The 22,340-nt window shown below is 58.7% G+C and overlaps 1 protein-coding gene across 1 annotated transcript; it reads right to left on the bottom strand.

The window, feature by feature from the left end:
* Positions 1 to 781: 781 nt before the first annotated feature.
* EPPK1 (epiplakin 1) lies at positions 782 to 18,527 on the bottom strand. The gene is made up of 2 exons (XM_071581884.1): positions 18,456 to 18,527; positions 782 to 13,525 (listed from the first exon to the last, which is right to left on the bottom strand). Exon 2 carries the CDS (start codon positions 13,488 to 13,490, stop codon positions 2,214 to 2,216), a length of 11,277 nt encoding a protein of 3,758 aa, XP_071437985.1. The 5' UTR covers positions 13,491 to 13,525; positions 18,456 to 18,527; the 3' UTR covers positions 782 to 2,213.
* Between the last annotated feature and the right edge of the window lie 3,813 nt (positions 18,528 to 22,340).

Genomic DNA, 22,340 nt, shown 5'->3' with positions numbered 1-22,340 from the left:
TTGCTCTTCTCAGTTGGTTTGGAAGAGACCTCTGAGATCACCAAGTCCAACCCTTGATCCAACCCCACAAAGTGCCCTGGGCTGGTGATCACAGTAGGGTTGGATCAAGACATGGTGGATTCTCTGTCCCTGGAGGTGTTTCAGAGGACACTCAGTGCCACCTCCAGCCCCTTCTCCAGCCTCGTTGCTCTTCTCTGGCCCCGCTCCAGCCCCTCAATCTCTTTCCTCAACTGAGGGGCCCAGAACTGAACACAACACTCAAGGTGTGGCCTCCCCAAGGCAGAGTCCAGGGGAAGGGTCACTGCCCTGGGCCTGCTGGCCACGCTAGTTTGGATCCAGGCCAGGATCCCATTGGCCTTCTTGGCCACCTGGGCACACTCTTGGCTCCTGTTGAGCTTCCTGTCCCTCAGTTCCCCCAGGTCCCTTCCTGCCTGGCTGCTCTCCAGCCACTCTGTAGAGTTCTACGAGCAGGAAGGAAGGTGGGGAGGGAGGCAGGGCAGGAGGCAGTGTGGTGCAACAGGACAAGCTCTGCGGGCTCCAGAGGCTCTGGAGGAAGCAGGAACGAGCACACCTGGCTGTGGTTGGGACTTTGATCTCCAGAGGCCTCAGCTCAGTCCCTGTCAGTGCCAGGGCGCAGCTCTGGATGCTCCAAGAGGTGTCCCAGACTGTGTCACAGCTCCTGGCACAGGACAGGGGCAGCAACACAGTTGGATGTTACAGGAACTAACACCAGCTGTTCCTTTTTGCCATTGTGGATGAGGAAATTGAGTTTCCAGGATGAGAAGGTTCCTGAGAGACTTTATTGTGGCTTTCCAGCACCTACAGGGGGCCAAAAAGAGAGTGGAGAGGAGCTTTGGACAATGGCCTGGAGGAACAGGACAAGGGGGAATGACTTCCCACTGCCAGAGGGCAGAGTTAGATGGGATATTGGGAAAGAATTCTTCCCTGTGAGGGTGGGCAGGCCCTGGCACAGGTTTCCCAGAGAAGGTGTAGCTGCCCCATTACTGGAAGTGTTCAAGGCCAGGTTGGATGGGGCTTGGAGCAACCTGGTCTAGTGGAAGGTGTCCCTGACCTTGTCAGGGAGTGGGACTGAATGGGAAATGATTCTGTGGCTTCTCTCCCTTTAACTTGTCCCATCCTTTTTGAGCCTGTGCAGATCTGTGGGATCCACAGCAGGTCAAAGTCAGGAGCCGCACAGTTCCTCTACATTTGATCCCAATTATCAGCTGTACAAGCTGTGGCCAAAAATCCATTATCCAGGACATTACCGGGTTAATTAAGGCAAAAAGCCCCAGGCAGTGCATTTAAGGAGGTCAAGTTTCCTTCTATTAAACAGCAGTAGAACTATTCATCCCTGAACTCTACAGCAGAGTGGCTCCAGGGCTGCTCCTCTCCTGGAGCAGGGCACGTGGGCTGAGCCAGCTCAGGATAAAGGAGGGCAACAGGAAGGAAAGGGAATGGGGTCTGCACTGTGGGTGGGCAGAATAGAACTACAGTATGGCCAGGTATGCTCTGGGCTCTCAGCTCCTGTGTGGATCCATCCCAAGGGAGCGAAGGAAAACAAAGCAAGCGAACAAACTGCTCTGGGCTGGGGGTGTTTTTACTCCAGAGACCCCAGGAAACACAAGGCAGATTGAGAGAAGGAGACCAAGCACAGATTATGTGTCCCACACCGGTGACATCCAATGCCAGCCTGACATCCTGCCCACACCGAAATCTGCTCTCCCTGCAAAACTCAGGCTTGAAAACCTGTAACTTGAATATTGCCCGGCAAAGCTGCTGGGAAAGATATTCAGCATGTGGAAGAAAACAGAGGAAAAGAAGGATAAAAATACCAGTCACAGTAACACCCACACGGAACAAAGACCTGCACTTAAGCCTGGGTGAGGAAAAGGAGGACAACACATTTCACCACAATGACCTGAGATAACCCAGCCTGGTTCCTCTGTTCCTGAAACATGACCCAAGACAAAGCTCAAAGCAATGTCCTAACACTGCTGGGGGAGGCACATCAAAGCTGCACCTGAGGTGGGTGGGAGGTAGGAAAGCAAAGAGATTATAGAGGAAATTCCCTCGGTGGGATCAAAAATGTAAAAACCAAAATATTTAAAAAAAGAAAGACAAACAACAACAGCAAAAGAATTATTCACAAGAGCAACATTCTTCCCCAAGGCAATAAGAAGTAAAAAAAAAATCAAAAGGTTTTACAATTATTATTTGAGAATTTTAAGGAAATAAAGGCCTGTGTCCGGGTCGGGGACGCAGTGGTGCAGCAGCTGCACATAGGTCAGGTTCTCATGGGTGTTGGGGTCGAAGAAGCCCTTGGTGTCATCACTGGGGTCAGACAGGATCTGGCTCATCTCCTGGTCGAAGTAGCCGCGCTGATAGGCCACCTCCACAGGCAGGCGGTGGCTGTGCACGGGGTCGATGATGCCGCCGGTGGCGATCTGGGCCTCCAGCAGGCGGATGCCGTGATCCCTCACGATCAGTTCCTTCTTCATGGCCTGGAAGAGGGAGATCTTGTCCCCTGTGTAGGGGTCAGAGTAGCCCGTCACTGCCCGCTCAGCCGACAGCAGCTTCTCGTGCAGTTCGCTGCCCACCAGCCCGGACGACACGGCCTCGTCCACCGACAGCTTCTGGTTGGTGACTGGGTCCACCATGAATCCCGTGGCCGCCTGTGCCTCCAGCAGCACCAGCGCTGTGCCCTGCCTCAGGATGCCCTTCCACATGGCCTGGTAGATGCTCATCTTCTCCATCTTGGCAGGGTCAGCCTTGGAGGGCACCAGCACGCCCGCGATGACGCCCGTGCCGTCCAGGTAGCGCTTGACGGAGGCCATTTCTGTCACCTCCTGCACCGTCCTGGAGCCCTGCACCAGCTCGGCCAGTGTGTCCCTGTCGATGATGCCCGAGTCCAGCAGGTCCGAGGCCGTCACCTGCCTGCGCAGGCCCGTGAATTTCACGCTGCTGCTGCGCTGAGCCGCCTCCTCCACCAGCCCGGTGAGCAGCGTGGCCAGCTCTGCCAGCGCCACGCTGCCGGCACGCACCTGCCCCAGCAGCTCCTGCCGCTTGGCCTGGCACACGTACTGGGAGAACAGCAGCTCCCACAGGGACACCTTCCTGCCCTGGAAGCCACCGGCTGAGACCTCCACAGTGTAGGACTTGAGAGACCGTTCCAGTTCCTGCTCCTGCTCCCTCTCCTTGTCCTGCCTTGAGTCCGTGGCCTCACCATTCTGGACATGTGGTTTTGGAGAATCCTGCTGTTTGACCTTGGGGGCCAGGTGATCACTTCGGCCCTGGGTCTCAGCCCTTGTGATGATGGCAGTGAGAATCTCAATCATCTCCTCCACGGTGACCGTCCCTGCCTTGTACTGGCGCAGGAGGTCCTGGCGACGGTGATCGGGGATGTAGCGGGAGAAGAGCAGCTCCCAGACAGTGACACTCTGGCCCTGAAAAAGCCCCACATTGATGGTGGTGCGAGTGCCCTGCAGGGCTTTACGGGCATCCTCGTTCAGCTGGTAGAGCACCGAGCCCTTGTCCATCAGCTGCAGCATCAGCAGCCCCGTGTCCGGGTCGGGGATGCAGCGGTGCAGCAGCTGCACATAGGTCAGGTTCTCATGGGTGTTGGGGTCGAAGAAGCCCTTGGTGTCATCACTGGGGTCAGACAGGATCTGGCTCATCTCCTGGTCGAAGTAGCCGCGCTGATAGGCCACCTCCACAGGCAGGCGGTGGCTGTGCACGGGGTCGATGATGCCGCCGGTGGCGATCTGGGCCTCCAGCAGGCGGATGCCGTGATCCCTCACGATCAGTTCCTTCTTCATGGCCTGGAAGAGGGAGATCTTGTCCCCTGTGTAGGGGTCAGAGTAGCCCGTCACTGCCCGCTCAGCCGACAGCAGCTTCTCGTGCAGTTCGCTGCCCACCAGCCCGGACGACACGGCCTCATCCACCGACAGCTTCTGGTTGGTGACTGGGTCCACCATGAATCCCGTGGCCGCCTGTGCCTCCAGCAGCACCAGCGCTGTGCCCTGCCTCAGGATGCCCTTCCACATGGCCTGGTAGATGCTCATCTTCTCCATCTTGGCAGGGTCAGCCTTGGAGGGCACCAGCACGCCCGCGATGACGCCCGTGCCGTCCAGGTAGCGCTTGACGGAGGCCATTTCTGTCACCTCCTGCACCGTCCTGGAGCCCTGCACCAGCTCGGCCAGTGTGTCCCTGTCGATGATGCCCGAGTCCAGCAGGTCCGAGGCCGTCACCTGCCTGCGCAGGCCCGTGAATTTCACGCTGCTGCTGCGCTGAGCCGCCTCCTCCACCAGCCCGGTGAGCAGCGTGGCCAGCTCTGCCAGCGCCACGCTGCCGGCACGCACCTGCCCCAGCAGCTCCTGCCGCTTGGCCTGGCACACGTACTGGGAGAACAGCAGCTCCCACAGGGACACCTTCCTGCCCTGGAAGCCACCGGCTGAGACCTCCACAGTGTAGGACTTGAGAGACCGTTCCAGTTCCTGCTCCTGCTCCCTCTCCTTGTCCTGCCTTGAGTCCGTGGCCTCACCATTCTGGACATGTGGTTTTGGAGAATCCTGCTGTTTGACCTTGGGGGCCAGGTGATCACTTCGGCCCTGGGTCTCAGCCCTTGTGATGATGGCAGTGAGAATCTCAATCATCTCCTCCACGGTGACCGTCCCTGCCTTGTACTGGCGCAGGAGGTCCTGGCGACGGTGATCGGGGATGTAGCGGGAGAAGAGCAGCTCCCAGACAGTGACACTCTGGCCCTGAAAAAGCCCCACATTGATGGTGGTGCGAGTGCCCTGCAGGGCTTTACGGGCATCCTCGTTCAGCTGGTAGAGCACCGAGCCCTTGTCCATCAGCTGCAGCATCAGCAGCCCCGTGTCCGGGTCGGGGATGCAGCGGTGCAGCAGCTGCACATAGGTCAGGTTCTCATGGGTGTTGGGGTCGAAGAAGCCCTTGGTGTCATCACTGGGGTCAGACAGGATCTGGCTCATCTCCTGGTCGAAGTAGCCGCGCTGATAGGCCACCTCCACAGGCAGGCGGTGGCTGTGCACAGGGTCGATGATGCCGCCGGTGGCGATCTGGGCCTCCAGCAGGCGGATGCCGTGATCCCTCACGATCAGCTCCTTCTTCATGGCCTGGAAGAGGGAGATCTTGTCCCCTGTGTAGGGGTCAGAGTAGCCCGTCACTGCCCGCTCAGCCGACAGCAGCTTCTCGTGCAGTTCGCTGCCCACCAGCCCGGACGACACGGCCTCATCCACCGACAGCTTCTGGTTGGTGACTGGGTCCACCATGAATCCCGTGGCCGCCTGTGCCTCCAGCAGCACCAGCGCCGTGCCCTGCCTCAGGATGCCCTTCCACATGGCCTGGTAGATGCTCATCTTCTCCATCTTGGCAGGGTCAGCCTTGGAGGGCACCAGCACGCCCGCGATGACGCCCGTGCCGTCCAGGTAGCGCTTGACGGAGGCCATTTCTGTCACCTCCTGCACCGTCCTGGAGCCCTGCACCAGCTCGGCCAGTGTGTCCCTGTCGATGATGCCCGAGTCCAGCAGGTCCGAGGCCGTCACCTGCCTGCGCAGGCCCGTGAATTTCACGCTGCTGCTGCGCTGAGCCGCCTCCTCCACCAGCCCGGTGAGCAGCGTGGCCAGCTCTGCCAGCGCCACGCTGCCGGCACGCACCTGCCCCAGCAGCTCCTGCCGCTTGGCCTGGCACACGTACTGGGAGAACAGCAGCTCCCACAGGGACACCTTCCTGCCCTGGAAGCCACCGGCTGAGACCTCCACAGTGTAGGACTTGAGAGACCGTTCCAGTTCCTGCTCCTGCTCCCTCTCCTTGTCCTGCCTTGAGTCCGTGGCCTCACCATTCTGGACATGTGGTTTTGGAGAATCCTGCTGTTTGACCTTGGGGGCCAGGTGATCACTTCGGCCCTGGGTCTCAGCCCTTGTGATGATGGCAGTGAGAATCTCAATCATCTCCTCCACGGTGACCGTCCCTGCCTTGTACTGGCGCAGGAGGTCCTGGCGACGGTGATCGGGGATGTAGCGGGAGAAGAGCAACTCCCAGACAGTGACACTCTGGCCCTGAAAAAGCCCCACATTGATGGTGGTGCGAGTGCCCTGCAGGGCTTTACGGGCATCCTCGTTCAGCTGGTAGAGCACCGAGCCCTTGTCCATCAGCTGCAGCATCAGCAGCCCCGTGTCCGGGTCGGGGACGCAGCGGTGCAGCAGCTGCACATAGGTCAGGTTCTCGTGGGTGTTGGGGTCGAAGAAGCCCTTGGTGTCATCACTGGGGTCAGACAGGATCTGGCTCATCTCCTGGTCGAAGTAGCCACGCTGATAGGCCACCTCCACGGGCAGGCGGTGGCTGTGCACAGGGTCGATGATGCCGCCGGTGGCGATCTGGGCCTCCAGCAGGCGGATGCCGTGATCCCTCACGATCAGGTCCTGCTTCATGGCCTGGAAGAGGGACATCTTTTGCCCTGTATAGGGGTGGGTGTATCCTGTCACAGCTCTCTCTGCACTGAGAAGTTTTTTTTGTAGTTCGCTGCCCACCAGCCCGGACGACACGGCCTCATCCACCGACAGCTTCTGGTTGGTGACTGGGTCCACCATGAATCCCGTGGCCGCCTGTGCCTCCAGCAGCACCAGCGCCGTGCCCTGCCTCAGGATGCCCTTCCACATGGCCTGGTAGATGCTCATCTTCTCCATCTTGGCAGGGTCAGCCTTGGAGGGCACCAGCACGCCTGCGATGCTTCCAGTTCCCTCAAGGTATCTCCTCACACTGTCCATTTGTGCTATTTCCTGTGCTGTCTCCTTTCCTTCATTAAGTTTTTCCATGGTTTCCTCTGTAATTATTTTTGCACTCAGCAGTTCTGATGCTGTGATTTGTTGTCGGATTCCCTGGAACCAGACGTCACTCCTGTCCTCCTCTTTATCTCTAATGATCTTTAGTATTGTCTCAATGATTCCTTGTATGATGTGTTGGGATTCTGCTTTATACTTTTTCACCAGTTCTTTTCTCTTCTCCTCCGTGATGTACTCAGAGCAGAGAAGTTCCCACAAGGACAACACTTGTCCCTTGTATTTCCCCACAGGCACTTGGACCATTGTACACAACAGGGCATTCTTTGTTTGCTCATCAATATAGAAATAGTCGTCCTCCTTTTCCAGGACCTGCAGCAAGTACAAGCCGCTCTCACTGTCCTTGGCACATCTCTGCAGGAGCTGACTGTAGCTGATCTTCTCACGAGTGTTTGGGTCTATGAAGCCTTTGCTGCCATGATCTGGATCCGAGAGCAGGAGAAACATGTCCTCATCCAGGTGTCCACGTCGATAGGCCACGTCCAGGGGCAGGCGGTGGCTGTGCATGGGATCGATGATGCCACCAGTGGCAAGCTGAGCCTCAAGCAGGCGGATGCCATGATCCCTGAGTGTTCTCTTCTGCCTTATGGCCTGGAAGAGGGATATTTTATCTCCTATTTGAGGATCTGTGTATCCCGTCACGGCTTTCTCTGCCAGCAGCAGCTGCTCGCGCAGTTCGCTGCCCACCAGCCCAGACGACACAGCTTCATCCACAGAGAGCTTCTGGTTGTTCAGGGGGTCAATGAGGAAGCCAGTGGCTGCCTGTGCCTCCAGCAGCCCCAGTGCACACTGCTCTGTGAGGAGGCCCCTCTTCAGTGCCTGGTAGATGCTCAGCTTCTCTTTCCTTGATGGAAGGAGAACCCCAGCGATGCTCCCAGTGCCATCCAGGTACCTTTGGATGGTGTCCCTCTTTGTGAGGGTGGAAAGCGTGAGACTCCCATCCTGCAGCTGGTCCAGGGATTTCTTGTCAACTATCTCAGAGTTGAACAATTCTGACACTGACACCTCTCCCCGCAGTCCTTTAACTTTGAGGGCTTCTGTTCTTTGCTCAGTGTCCTCGATGATTTTTAAGATGAGGGATATCAGATTTTCCAGCGTCAAGGTTTTGCTTTTGTACTGCATCACCAGCTCTTTCCTTTTCTGCTCTGAGAAGTAGTGAGAGCAGAGGACTTCCCAGATGGAAACTGTTTGTCCCTTAAACTTGCCAACCTTTACCTGAATGGGCTTTGAGCGCAAAGCCTGTTTTGTTGACTCATCAATGTAGAAGTACTTCCCTCCTTCCTTTACAACTTGCAGCATGTACAACCCAGTCTCAGAGTCTTGGACACATCTCTCCAGCAGCTGCATGTAGGTCAGGTTCTCATGGGTGTTGGGGTCAAAGAAGCCCTTGGTGTCATCACTGGGGTCAGACAGGATCTGGTTCATCTCCTGATTGAAGTAGCCCCGCTGATAGGCCACCTCCACGGGCAGGCGGTGGCTGTGCACGGGGTCGATGATGCCGCCGGTGGCAATCTGGGCCTCCAGCAGGCGGATGCCGTGGCTCTTCACAATCAGCCCTTGGTTCATGGCTTCAAACAGGGACATTGGGGCTTTGGTGTAGGGGTCGGTGTAGCCTGTCACAGCTCTCTCTGCACACAGCAGCTTTTCAAAAATCTCCCCTCCGATCAGACCCTCCTTCAGCGCTTCCTCCACGGAAAACTTCTTGTTTCTTTCAGGGTCAATGATGTAACCAGTGGCTGCCTGTGCCTCCAGCAGCACCAGGGCAGTTCCTGGCCTCAGGATGCCCTTCCACATGGCCTGGTAGATGCTCATCTTCTCATTGCTTGGCTGTATAAGGACCCCTGCTATGAAATTGCTGCCCTCCAGGTACCTACGGACAGACTCCATTTCAGTGACTTCTTTGACTGTTTTCTTCCCCTGGTTGAGCTCATCAAGGGTCTTTTTGTCTATCAGTTGGGACTGGAAGAGGTCACTAGCAGATACTCTTTTCCTCAGGCCCTTGAATGCAAACTTCTTGCCTTGTGCCTCAGTCTCTTGGATAACTGTGGTGATAATTGTTGTGATTTCCTGGAGCACTTCAGTCTTCTCATCTTTGTACTTTTGCACCAACTCTCTTCTCTTGTTGTCTGAGAAGTATTCAGAGTTGAGGAGGTCCCAGACGGACACTGTCTGCCCCTTGAACCGGCCCACGTTGACACAAACACTCACAGATTTCAGCACCTCCATGGTCTGTTCATCCACACAGAACATTGCATTTTCTGACAGAGGGAGGAGCCACAAACCTGACTCAGCATCACGAACACACCGCTCCTTCAGCTGCTGGTAAGTCACGTTCTCTTTGGTGTTTGGATCAAAAAAGACCTTGGTGCTGTCATCCAGCTGAGACAGGGTTTGGTTCATGTCTTCGTCGTAGAAGCCGTGCCTGCACGCAGCCTGGAGCGGCAGGTGGAGGTGGTGGATGGGATCAATGACCCCTCCCGTGGCCAGCTGGGCCTCTAGCAAGGGAACAGCCTCTCCCAGGGGGATCAGCTCCTTCCTGAGTGCTTGGCACAGGGAGATGGAGCTCCCTGTGTAGGGGTCGGTGTACCCCATCACGGCCCTCTCGGCGAGAAGGAGTTTCTCGGTGAGCTCTTCACCCACAACAGCTGCTCTCACAGCATCTCTCACGCTGAGCCTCCGGTTTGTTGCAGGGTCAGTCAGGTATCCTGTGGCTGCCTGAGCCTCGAGCAGCCTCAGAGCAGCCCCAGGGAGGAGGAGGTTGTTTTTCATGGCATCATAGAAACTCATCTTCTGTTTGGACGCCTCTATGAAGACACCAGCGATGCTGCCTGTGCCCTGCAAGTATCTCTTCACGCTCTCCATTGCAGCCACTTCCTCAGGAGTTCTTATGTCCTGAACCAGTTCTTCAAATGTCTTCTCAGAAATGATGCCAGTGTCCAGCAGCCAGACCACAGGGACACTGCCTCGCAGGCCCTCCAGGGAGATCTGGGTCCGGGCTTTCATCTCCATGTCCCCCACCAGCCTGAGCACAAGAGTGACCAGCTGCTGGAGCGACAGCTCCTCTGAGCGGAACCTCTCCGTGAAGTCACTCCTCTGCTCCTCAGTGAAATACCCCGAGTGGATGAGCTCCCAGAGGGAAACCCCTTTTTCCTTCACCATGGTTTCCTTGAAAATCTTTTGGATTTGCTCATCTGTGTAGGCAGGAGCAGCTGTCTGGGACAGAGGCAGCAAGTGGAAGCCGGAGGCATCGTCCTTCTGGCAGCGCTGGATTAGCTCAGCATAGGTCATGGACTCTTTGCTGTCTGGGAGGCAAAAGGCCCTGTGCTCATCACTGGGCTTTGAAAGGGCCTTGCTGGTGTCCTCATCCAGGCACCCTCGCTGCTGGGCCGACTCCAGGGGGATGTAGTGGCCACACGCTGGGTCAATGATGCCTCCAGTGGCCATCTGCACCTCCATGAGCTGCAAGGCCTGTTTGTCTGCAATCAGGCCCTTCTTCATCGCCTGGAAAAGGGGGATCTTCTTGCCTGTGAAAGGGTCTTTATAACCTGTCACAGCCCCTTCCGCGTGCTGCAGCTTCTCGTGGACATCTGGTCCGATGACTCCCTCCCTGACAGCCTCATCCACACGGAGCTTCTGGTTGTTGACGGGGTCGATAATGAAGCCCGTAGCAGCCTGGGCCTCCAGCAGGGGCAGGGCTACTCCTGGCACCACAATGTTCTGCTTCATGGCCTCATAAATGCTCATTCTCTGGTTTGATGGCTGGAGCACAATCCCCCCAATGCTGCCCGAGCCATAGAGGTACTTCCTGACAGAGTCCATGTGCAGGACTTGCTCTGGTGTGATGGATCCCTCCAGTACCTTCTCAAACAGGGCCCTGTCGATGACACCCGTTTCCATCAGGTGGTAAGCACTGACACTGCCTCGTATGGCTGGGAACTTGATGGGGGCCCATTTCTTCATCTCCTCCTCCAGCATGACTCGGATTTGCTCCAGGCTGAGCTTCCTCAGCTGGAAGTGGTTGAAAATCTCCCGGCGTCTCCCCTCACTGAAGTACTCAGAGTTCAACAAGTCCCATACCGAGACCTTCTCGCCCCGTAAGCGCCCAAACCTGACAGGCAGCCAGGAGCTCTTGAACACCTGCCTGGTGGCCTCGTCAATGAACTGCCTCTTCCTGCTGTTCAGAGGGAGGAGGCAGAGCCCAGTGGAGGGCTCGGTAATGCACTTCTCCTTCAGCTGCAGGTAGGTCAGGTTCTCGTGGGTGTTGGGGTCGAAGAAGCCCTTGGTGTCATCGCTGGGGTCAGACAGAATTAAATTCATCTTCTTGTCGAAGTAGCCGCGCTTGTAGGCGACCTCCACGGGGATGCGGTGGCTGTTGATGGGGTCAATGATGCCACCAGTGGCAATCTGGGCTTCAAGCAGGCGGATGCCATGCTCCTTGACAATCAGCTCCTTCTGCATGGCCTGGAAGAGGGAGATCTTGCTCCCTGAGTAGGGATCTTTGTAGCCAGTGACTGATTTCTCTGCAGCCAACAACTTGTCATAAACATCCGGGCCAATGACATTCGCTCGTAAGGCCTCGTCCACAGAATACCTTTTGTTGGCTGCGGGGTCAATGACAAACCCTGTGGCAGCCTGTGCCTCCAGGAGGATCAGAGATGTTCCTGGCCTTAGAAGTCCTTTCCTCTTTGCTTGGTAGATGCTGATCTTCTCCTGGGAGTCAGGGAGCAGCAGCCCACCAATGCTCCCCGTGCCCTGCAGGTACTTCCTGACAGTGTCCATGCCAACAACTTCTTTGGCTGATGTTTCACCCTCCTTGAGTTTTTTGAACAAGTCTTTGTTGATAATTTCTGAGTTCAGGAGCTGGTCAGCAGTCACCTGGTCTCTCAGGCCCTCAAAGGTGACATTGGCAGTGGCAGCCATTTCCTCAACAGCAGCTCTGACAGCCTCACCAAGTCCTTGTGTGGAAAGTGTTCCCACCAGGAACTGCTGGGCAAGAGCAGCTCTTTGCTCACCCTGGATGTAGTCGGAGAAGAGGAGTTTCCAGACAGACACCAACTTGCCCTTGAACTTCCCTACAGCAATGGGCACCTGTGTGTTTTCCAGAGCCATTTGGGCCTCGTGGTTAAAGAAGAGGTGGGTTCCCTGCGATCCTTCGCCTCTGTCCCCACCAAGTGGCAGCAGCAGGAGCCCTGTGGTGGGATCAGTGACACAGCGCTGGAGCAGCCCTGCATAACTCAGTTTCTCCTTGGAGCTGGGGTCAAAGAACCCCTTCATGTGGTCAGGAGGGCTGGAGAGGAGCTGTCTGGTGGCCTCATCCAGGTACCCCCACTCACAGGCTGTCTCTGTGGGGACACGGAGGTGCCTGCCTGGAGCAATCACTCCCCCTGTGGCCATTTGAGCCTCCAGAAGGCAAAGGCCGTGGTCCGTGGGGACAAATCCTTTCCTGATGGCTTGAAACAGAGAGAGCATTTCCCCAGTGGATGGGTCTCTGTACCCAGTGATGGTTTTCTCAGCTGAAGACAGTTTCTCATAAAGCTCTGGGCCAATGAGACCAACCCTGACAGCCTCATCCACTGAGTAGGTTTTATTCTTCAGGGGGTCTGTCAGACTGCCAGTGGAGGCCTGGACTTGCAGGAGCATCAGAGCAGCACCAGGCACAAGGAGATGCTCCCTCAGCGCCTGGTAAAGGCTCTTCTGCTCCCCAGAAGGCAGGACAACCCCAGCCACAGTCCTTGTGCCACGCAGGAACTGCTGAACAACAACATTCTCTGCCAACTCCTGGGTAGAGACTCTTCCCTCCTCAAGTCCTCGGAACACATCGTGGCTGATGATGCCAGAGTCCAGCAGGTCCCTGCTGCTCACCCTTCCACCCAGCCCTGGGAATGTGATTTGCAGGGGCAAGAGGAGAAAGCCTGAGGCTGGATCCACAACACATCTCTTCCTAAGCTCTGAATAGCTGACCTTCTCTGTAGTGCTGGGATCAAGGAACCCTTTGCTGTCCTCATGGCTGGGGTCAGAGAGGAGCTGGCTCATCTCTTCATCCAAATATCCCCTTTCACAGGCCACATCCACTGGCAGTCGAGCTCCAGTGGCCGGGTCGATGATGCCTCCAGTTGCCATCTGGGCCTGGAGCAGCTGGATGCCCTGTTCCCTCCCTACCAGCTCCTTCTGCATCGCCTGGTACAGGGGGATTTTCTCTTCTGTGTAGGGGTCAAGGAAGCCAGTGGCAGCTCTCTCTGCTGCGAGCAGCCTCTCCTTCAGCTCCAGCCCCACCAGACCAAGCCTCACAGCTTCTGCCACCGAGACGTGCCGGTGCGTCACTGGGTCGGCGATGGAGCCTGTGGCTGCCTGGGCCTCGAGGAGGGAGAGGGCTGGATCCAGGCTCAGGAGATGCTCTCTAGTGGCTTCATAAAAGCTCATTATCTTCTTTGAAGCCTCTACATACACACCAGCAATGCTGCCAGCTGCCTCCGAGGGTTCCCCAGGAGCACCCGGCTCCGCCACATCCCTGCCAGCTGCTTTTGGCTGTTTGCGTGGCATCACGTCCTGGCACAAGTGGTTTTTCCCTGGCACGTCTTCCCCGGGAAAGCTGGGGACAACGTGGCCATTCACTGCTGGCTTGCTCTCCATTCTCCCACTGCAGACCTTCCACAGCTCCCAGGACTCTGGAGAGAGAGGGAGAGGGGGGAGAATGGGAAGAGTCAGTGAGGAATCAACTTCTTTGTGCTTTGCATGTTAAATACAGGGAAATCAGAAACATAAACACCCCGAGGCAGGAGGAAGTGACAGCCAAAGGCTGAACATGTTTGAACCTGACATGCCATCCCAAGGAATCTGGCCAAGCTCAAGGAGTCCATGGAGGAGAAGCTCCACATACCCTGGGCTGACATCCCAGAAACCCCTCATGTCCTGGGCTGATCCCAGAGTGTGGGCAGCAGGGCAGGGGGGAATTCTGTCCCTCTGCTCCACTCAGGTGAGACCCCACCTGCAGTGCTGCCTCCAGCTCTGGGGCCACAACATAAGAAGAATGTGGAACTGCTGCAGAGAGTCCAGAGGAGGCCATGGAGATGCTCTGAGGGCTGGAGCCCCTTTGGAGCCAGGCTGGGAGAGCTGGGGGTGTTCAGCTGGGAGAAGAGAAGGCTCCAGGAAGACCTGAGAGCCCCTTCCAGTGGCTAAAGGGGCTTCAGGAGAGCTGGAGAGGGACTTTGGACAGTGGATGGAGGGACAGGACACAAGGAACGGCTTCCAACTGCCAGAGGGCAGGGATAGATGAGATAGTGGGAAGGAGTTCTTTCCTGTGTGGGTGGAGAGGTCCTGGCACAGGTTGCTCAGAGAAGTTGTGGCTGCCCCATCCCAAGACCAGGTTGGACAGGGCTTGGAGCAACCTGGTCTAGTGGAAGGTATCCCTGCCCATGGCAGGTGATGGGACTGGATGGTCTTTAAGGTCCCTTCCCACCCAAACCATTCCATGATTTTGTGATTCCAGGAGTCCCGACATGCAGGTCCGTGGCTGCCACACGAACCAACCTCTCCTTCTGCTGTCCCTCCTTTCCACATTCTCCAAATAATGAAAGAAGGGCAGAGATTCCATCTCAGTGAGCAGTGGGCACCAGGCTCTGGAGCCCTGGAGCTGCCTTAGGGTGAGATAACATGTGATCCAAACCTGCCCTCCCATTTGCAAAGCTCCCAGACACGCTGGGCTATGCCACAGTGCAGTGCTGGTGCCAGAGGGAGCACAAGGCTGTGGTGCTGGGCTGTGCACACCGGGAGGCTGGAGGGCACTTGTGGCCGAGCATGGGTGTGCCAAGCTCTGGGAACTGTGGTCAGCCACTGCCTCCAGGCTGTGGTTGCAGCACACGGTGCTGGAGGAGACTCCCTGCCCACAGCCTCCCACACAACAGTGTCAGTGCCAGCACAGTCTCAGGCAGATGAGGGAAGTGATTCTTCTCCTGGACTCAGCACTGGTGAGGCCACACCTTGAGTGTTGTGCTCAGTTCTGGGCCCCTCAGTTCAGCAAAGATCTTGAGGGGCTGGAGCGGGGCCAGAGAAGAGCAATGAGGCTGGAGAAGGGACTGGAGCACAAGTGCTGTGGGGAGAGGCTTTGGGAGCTGGGGGTGTTTAGCCTGGAGAAGAGGAGGCTCAGGGGAGACCTTATCACTCTCTACAACTCCATGAAAGGATGTTGTAGCCAGGTGGGGATTGGTCTCTTCTCTCAGGCAACCAACAGCAGGACAAAGGGGCACGGGCTTAAGCTCTGCCAGGGGAGGTTTAGGCTGGATATCAGGAAGAAATTCTTTACAGAGAGAGTGCTCAGGCATTGGAATGGTCTGCCCAGAGAGAGGGTGGATTCTTCGATCCTGGAGGTTTTTAAGGTGAGATTGGAAGTGGCACTGAGTGCCATGATCTAGTAATCAAAGTGGGGTTGGAGTAAGGGTTGGACTTGATGATCTCAGAGGTCTCTTCCAACTCAATTGATTCTATGGTTCTATGTTTCTATGATTCTGTAACATCCTGCAGCAGGAAGCTGTGGGGTCAGAGCAGGTTTGAGGAGTGAGGGGGCTGGTCCTGCTATGTTGGGACTGCACCAATGGTTTATTCCCTCGTGAGTGTTGTCCCCTAAGGCAGAGCCACAGCACCAGTGCCAGGCTGGACCGGTCCTACAGGGGCAGGTGAGGCCACAGGCCAAGCACAAAGTGCTGCAGCAGACCTAGGAGATCTGCTTGGCAAAACTCCTGCAGACGAGCCAGGGTGGGCACAGTGCTGCCCACCGACATCTCTGGACCCGGCTGCGAGCCCCAGGGGTAGCCAGTGTCACACTGACCCTCCTGCAGAGGTCACTGCGTGGGGACAGTGTGGACCAGCTGCATCTCTCTGCCCAGAGCTCACAGACCCATATTCTCCCCAGCTCCACCAGTGTAAACAGCAGGGAGCAAAGAGCAGCGTGATGGTGCCGGTGGGTGCTGTGCCCGGATCCCTGCTCACCCCGGGACCAGCCGCTCCAACGGGGCTCCGTGTGCCCGTCTCCATCCCCGTGTGTTCCTCTAGCCCATCCCATGCCCTCCAGCCACGCCAGCATCTTTTCCTGGCGAGGGCTCCTCTGTCCCAGCCGTGCTCTGGGCTCACTGCCCGGCACGGGGAAAGGTCCCAACAGGAGCCGGCTCCCTCCGCCCGGTGATGTCACCGCGGCTCGGATCTGCCCAGGCAATGCTGTTTGTGTTTGCAGGATCAGAACTGCGCCCGGCTCCGGCGCCAAGAGGTGGGGACGGCGGGCGAGAGGCCCCGGGTCTGCGACTGCCTCCGGGAAGGACTGGGAGAGACGGGAGGAGGACTCGGGGATCTCTACTTGATGGGGAGGGTCCTGCGGGGAGGGCGACGGGCCCAGCTGCTGGCTGAGAGCTAGAGGAGTCGCTCTGTCCTGCGTTCTACGGTGGGAGCGAGGCGATTACCCCATCTCACAGGGCCACCTCCTCTGTCCCTCCTCTGGGTGTGTGCACAGCCCTGTGCCACACACCCCCAAAACACACGCGGGCCTGGCAGCACCTCACCACCGGCTCTGCCTGCCCCGGTCCTGGGGCCGGGAAGCTGTACCTGGCCCTGCCACCCTGGCAGAGAGATGCCGGGTTGGACGGCACAGGCTGTACTGCGCTTGAGAGGAGCTGGATTCAGCCCAGCCGTGCTGTTGGCACAGCAATTGACAGCAGTGGTGTGGCTCTGGTGTCTGGAGAGCCCCAGGCAGGTCCCCTCATGTCCCAGAGCTGAGACCGACACAGACACCAGCACCGGTGTAGCTTCGGTGTCTGGAGAGCCCCAGGCAGGTCCCCACATGTCCCAAAGCCAAGTCAGACAACGGCACCAGCACCGGTGTGGCTTCGGTATCTGGAGAACCCCAAGCAGGTCCCCACATGTCCCAGAGCCAAGCTGGCGACTGGCACCAGAGTGCAGATGGAATTTGGACACTGCCACCCTTAACTGTGGCAGCTTGAAAATCCAGATCCCATCGAGACTGGTAAATTAAGGGTCGAGGTGTTGCTCCCCACCCTCCCTGGACAGGGGGAGGCAGTGAGTGCCCAGAAGGTGAAGGACTCTGCTCCCTTTCGTCAGAAGGCGTCAGCCCCATGGAAACTTTGAGTAACCAACTCTACCTACGACGGCAGCGAGATTCCTGGTAGAGGTGTTGGCACCTGCCGCTCTCCCCGGGGCCACGGTCTCTCCCTGACACCAGCAGCTCTCCCTGGCAGCCGCAACCGCTGCTCCGCGGCTTTCGCTCCTGGCTGCGTCATGGAATGCGCTGGCACAGGTGTGAGCTGCGGCACACGCAGCCCCCGCGCACCCACTGCCAGCCCCTGGCACGTGTGGTCCCTGTGCACCCACTGTCAGCCCCTGGCACGCGTGGTCCCTGTGCACCCACTGCCAGCCCCTGGCACGCGTGGTCCCTGTGCACCCACCGCCAGCCCTCGGCACACGAGGTCCCCGCGCACCCACTGCCAGCCCCCGGCACGCGAGGTCCCTGTGCACCCACCGCCACCCGCGTCCCTCCCCAGGGTCCCCGGCAGTGTCGTTGTCCTAGGGAACAACCCGCATCTCTGCGCTCGCAGGGAGCACCTGGAAGCCGGCGCCGGGCGGGGAGGGAGAGGCTGCCGGGGGCCCTGGGGAGGGACCGGGAGAAGGGACAGGTTTTACTGGCAGAGTGGGGGACAAGGTGTCAGGGAGGGGGATGGTAGAGAAGGTGTTTGTGGGGCAGGGACAGCAGAATGCTGTGAGGAGCTGGAACTGAGAGTGGGAGCCTGGAGGAGCCCGGGAAGTGTGTGGGGTGGTCTTTGGTGGGATAGGCTGAGCTCGGGGGTGTTGCAGGGGTGGGAGAGTGGTAGAGAAGTTTTGTGGGGCAGTACCAGAGGGTGATGGAGACAGGGAACGGAGCTGGGGCACTTCGGGGGGTCGTGCTTTGAGCGGGTTGGGGGTAGCCCAACACCCTTCCCAGGCAGCGCTGCCTGCCTGGCTGCCCCGGCAGTGTCGGGGTCCCCCAATGGCCGGGAACAGACAAAGCTCCTTGCCCGGTGCCCGTAGAGGGGCTACGGTGGGATGGGGTCACATCCTACCCACAGGGAGAACCCCATCGTACCATGCACCCACCTCGAAGGATACTGTGGGGCGATACTGCCAGTCTCATGCCTGTCCCATCCCACCACCTGCCTCTTCCTCGGCACCCGCCGAGCCCCTCTGTGCCACCTTGCCCCGAGGCATGACGGGTTCTTTGCTGGAGCTGCTCGATCTGATCAGCCACCACCTTCTGTTCTGCTTCTGGGACATGCCACGGTCAGGGACCACCACCCTCCCGCTGTGCCCCAGGAGGGCTGGCAGTGCCCAGAGTGCCACAGCACCGTGCGGCTGCTGCCCTACGCCCACGATCCCGCCCCAGCTCCTGGCTCAGCCCAGCCAGACCGGCGAACGGGAGCGGTGCCGCATTCCGCACATACCGGAGACCGGGGCCAGCGTCTCCGTCCCCTGCTGCCCCCCGGTACGGCCCGTAGTGCCCAGCCAGGTCGAAATCCACCCGATCGCTCCCACCTGCGCACGGTGATCGCAGAACGGGCTTACCTGGCAGGTGCCTGCGGTCCCGCTGCTTCGCAGCTGTTTCCTGCCTGGGCCCAGAGCACGTTTAAAACTTTGCCCTTCCCCGCCCCTGGGGATGACACAACAGCCCAGCCCAGCCAGAAACTCGCGGACCAGCCCTCCCCACGGCTCCCTTTGGGTGCTGGGGTCCCCCTTGGCAGGGGTTGACCAATCCCAAAACCGTGGCGTTGTGGGAGGTGGCCCTGACCCGGTGGGCAGTGCTCTCCACGGAGGAGCTGAGAGTGAGCGACAGAGACCTCCCTCTATGAGGCCAGCGCTGCCCTCATCCCCAGCAACCCCTCATCTTTCTCCCCATCACATCCCAAACCCTCCCCTTCATCCTCAGTGCCCCTGCTCCTCACCCTGGTGGCCAGACCCCAGGCTCCAGCTGCAGGGCTGACAGACCCCCACTGCAGGGTTGGTCCTGGCACCACAGCTACTGGAATGGAGAGGGGGACCCCTCCCTGGTCCCCCCAGCCTTGTCCACACCCCTGGATGCGTACCTGCAGCCTGAATTGCCCAAAACATGCTCAAACCATCCTGTTGCCACCTGAGTCACCCAAACACCCATGTTCTGCCTTCCTCACCAGCCCCACGCCCTCTCTCCAGACCCTGCTCCCAGCTCCACATCCCACTCCTGCTCCCCCCCGAGCACCCCCTCCCTTCTTCCTGCTGCTCTTTCAGGCTCAGTGGACCCTGAAAGAACAACAGGCACCCCAGAGAGGGAAGAGACCTTTGGGCCCGCTGGGGTAGGGGGGTAGCACTGCAGCCTCCTGTGTTGCCACCCTGCAGGGTGAGGTGCTGCGGGAGGGATGTGGAACTTGGGCAAGATGTTTATGGTGTGTGGGAGTGTGTTGTCTGGAGAGGTGCCGGTATCCAAGCACGGGGCTGGCTGGGTGAGCCGGTGGTGCAGCCTGGCACGGTCCAGTGGGCACTGGCCCCTGGCACCCATGGTGGGTGCAGCCAGCACTGGCAGTGGTGATTCTTCCATGTGGAGAGGTATTCCCATGGGAATGGCACTGCCAAATAGCCAGGCAGGACCCTGCTGCTTAGGCAGTGCTGAGCCACTGGTCCAGCAGGGCAGAGGGACCCTCAGGAGGGTCACCCAGAGCTGTGGGGCCAAGAGGGGCTGGCCTGGATGATGTCCTGGACTCACAGGGCAATATCCAAAGAGGGGCAGCATCAGTGAGGCCAAGTGAGAGGGGCAGGGGCTGCATCCACCACTGAACCCATCCCAGCTCCTGTGGCCCATAGAGAGGTGGCTGCATACCAGAAACCAGCGCAGGTTTCCGACAGCTGCCCGGGCGTCGGCAGAGGTTTCGCTCCCAAGAGGTGCTGAGGAGCCTTAATCCATCAGCAAACAAGGATGAGTGTTTGCCACCACAGAGGGCTTGGCGCCGGCACAATGGAGCGGTGCCAGTGCCATGGAGCTTCTTGCTGCCAAGGCTCCAAAGCACTGATGTGCTCACCCTCTAACGGGGTGGGGTCCAACAGAGCCCCCCTGCAGCCTTGCTGGGACCCTGTGACCTGCACTGGGAGCCAGGACAGCCCCGAGGCTGCAGAAGGACTAGGCACAGACATGGTGGCCAGTGACTGGAGAGCCTGGCACCGGCATAGCCAGCAGGGCATCCCCTCCCCACGTGGCTGCAGGGAGGGGACCTCGTGTCCCTGTCTGGGCAGCATGGCTGTGCACACAGGAACCAGTGCACTGTGTTGGGCCATACTGGGCAGTGCTGGGCCATGCTGGGTCATGCTGCTCTGTGCTGGGCTTTAGTGCATCAGGTTGGGCTGCACTGAGCTGTGCTGGGATGGACAGGACTGTAGTGAGCCATACAGGGCTGTGCTGGGCCATGGTGGGCATTACTGCACCATGCTGGGCAATACTGGACTCTACTGGGCTGTACTGGACTGTGCTGGGCCATACTGGGCTGTACTGGGCCATGCTGGACTATACTAAGCCATACTGGGCTATGCTGGGCTGTGTTGGGCTGTACTGTGCTGAACCCTGGACTATACGGGGCTGTACTGGACTGTGCTAGACCACACTGGGCTCTGTTGAGCTGTACTGGGCCATACTGGGCCATGCTGGGCCGTGTTGAGCCCTGCCACACTCCGCCTGCCAGCGCAGAGTGGCTGATGCTGCCCAAGGCAGCGGGAAGGGGCCGTGGTGATAAATGAGCCGTAATGAGCAGATGCGATTCCAGCGAGTCCAACCAAACCACACGCGGCTTCATCAAAGCTCCTCAGCTGCCAACAAGGATGAGGAGCGACTGGCCTGGGCACCTCTCCCCTGCCCGTGGGCGGCACAGCTCCTGGAGCCTCAGTGACACCCCTGCTGTGCCAGCTCCAGAGCCACAGGGCTGTGGGGATGTTTGCCACTGGGAAGTGGAGTTGCTCACAGCAGGAAAGCCCAAGTGGGTGGGTTGGTGCCCACCTGAGCTGGGTGTCACAGGTGTACTGCCAGAGCCACCATGCCCAGCCACTGGTGGGGGCTGTGGGGAGGGTGTTGAGTCCAAGCAGGAGCGATGGGGCTTGGGCTGCACTGGTAGAGCTGGTGATGGGTCCCAGAAATGGCCACTCCACCCTCCACAAACTGTACTGCTGGTGGCCGGGTTCCGATCCACAGGGACATCCCACCCAACACAGCCCCTGGCACTCACTCACACAGCCCTGTATCATTAGGCAGCATGTGCCTCCTGTGCCACATCCATCTGTCCCAGATGCCATCAGTCTGGGCCCATGGATAGCCCAAGGACCAGCAGCAAAGGGCACAGCCCCCTGGCTCTGGAGCCTCTGTCAGGGGGGCTCAGCACATCTCTGGGGTGACAGTGGCAGCATGAGGAGAACGTGCCAGCTTGGGCACAAGACGCCACACTCCCCATCCCTCCGGGCAGACGCTGAGGAAGGGGTGAGGCACAGTGGGAGTGTGGCCCAAAGCCGGGGCTGTGGCCAGACGCTGAGCTCAGCGCCAGGAAGTGCCCGCCAGGGCTTTGCTGCCCAAGATTGGTGCCCACACACACAACCTCATACAGGTGAGCTCAGGTGCTCACACACAGGCACACACACGTCTGCTGTGCAAGTGGTTCTGCACACTCAACACGTGCCCTGACCAAAGATCAGAGCCGTGCCAATCCACGTAGCACTGAGGCCTCCAGCCCTGCCAGCTTCCATTACCACTGTGCCATCGTCTCCAACCTCAGTGGTGTCCCAGCCCTGGGCACAGATAGTGGCTTTGCACTGGCCAGGATGGGGGCCCAGAGGGCTGCAGGCTGTGGTTCTTGCTCCTTCCCCATTCACACCATGCCTGGGCAGGGGTTAAGAAGGTGCTGGGCTGTGGTTCTTGCTCCTTTCCACACTGTACTTGGGCACTGGGCAAGGGCTTCGCCCAGGACACGGGTACAAGCTGCAGACATCCAAGCCCAGTGCCTGCAGGTGGGAACTGGAGCAGCTGTGCTGGGGACAGGAAAATCAGGAGCAGAGTGATGGGAGCTGGGCTGTGCACCCTGGGACTGGAGGAACTGCCCTAGCACCGTCTCTCTTCCCACCCCAGAGAGGGGGCAGGAGGTGTCAGGGGGGACATATCTGAGCACTTTCTCCTTTACCAGCCCAGTCCCAGGGCACAGCTGCTCACCCCATAGTGAGGCTGGGCTCTGTGGGCTGGGATGGATAATGTGGCTTGGCCCAGGGCCAGCGTGGCTGTGTAGGGTGTTGGGGTGGCATGTTGGGCAGGGCAGGCCCCATTCCTGGGGTTCCCACAGCCAGGTTGAGTGCAGGGATGGTTGGGCAACAGGGTGGCACCCACATTCTTCTCCCTGTGTGCGGGCTGCCTGGCTCCGCAGGGCACATGGTGGGACAGCTGCTCTGACCTGA

Source organism: Pithys albifrons, unplaced genomic scaffold (assembly GCF_047495875.1).
Source record: "Pithys albifrons albifrons isolate INPA30051 unplaced genomic scaffold, PitAlb_v1 scaffold_45, whole genome shotgun sequence".
NCBI classification, from domain to species: Eukaryota; Metazoa; Chordata; class Aves; order Passeriformes; family Thamnophilidae; genus Pithys; species Pithys albifrons.
The sequence above is the reverse complement of the archived record's forward strand: the minus strand, read 5'-3'. Positions and strand labels throughout refer to the sequence as shown.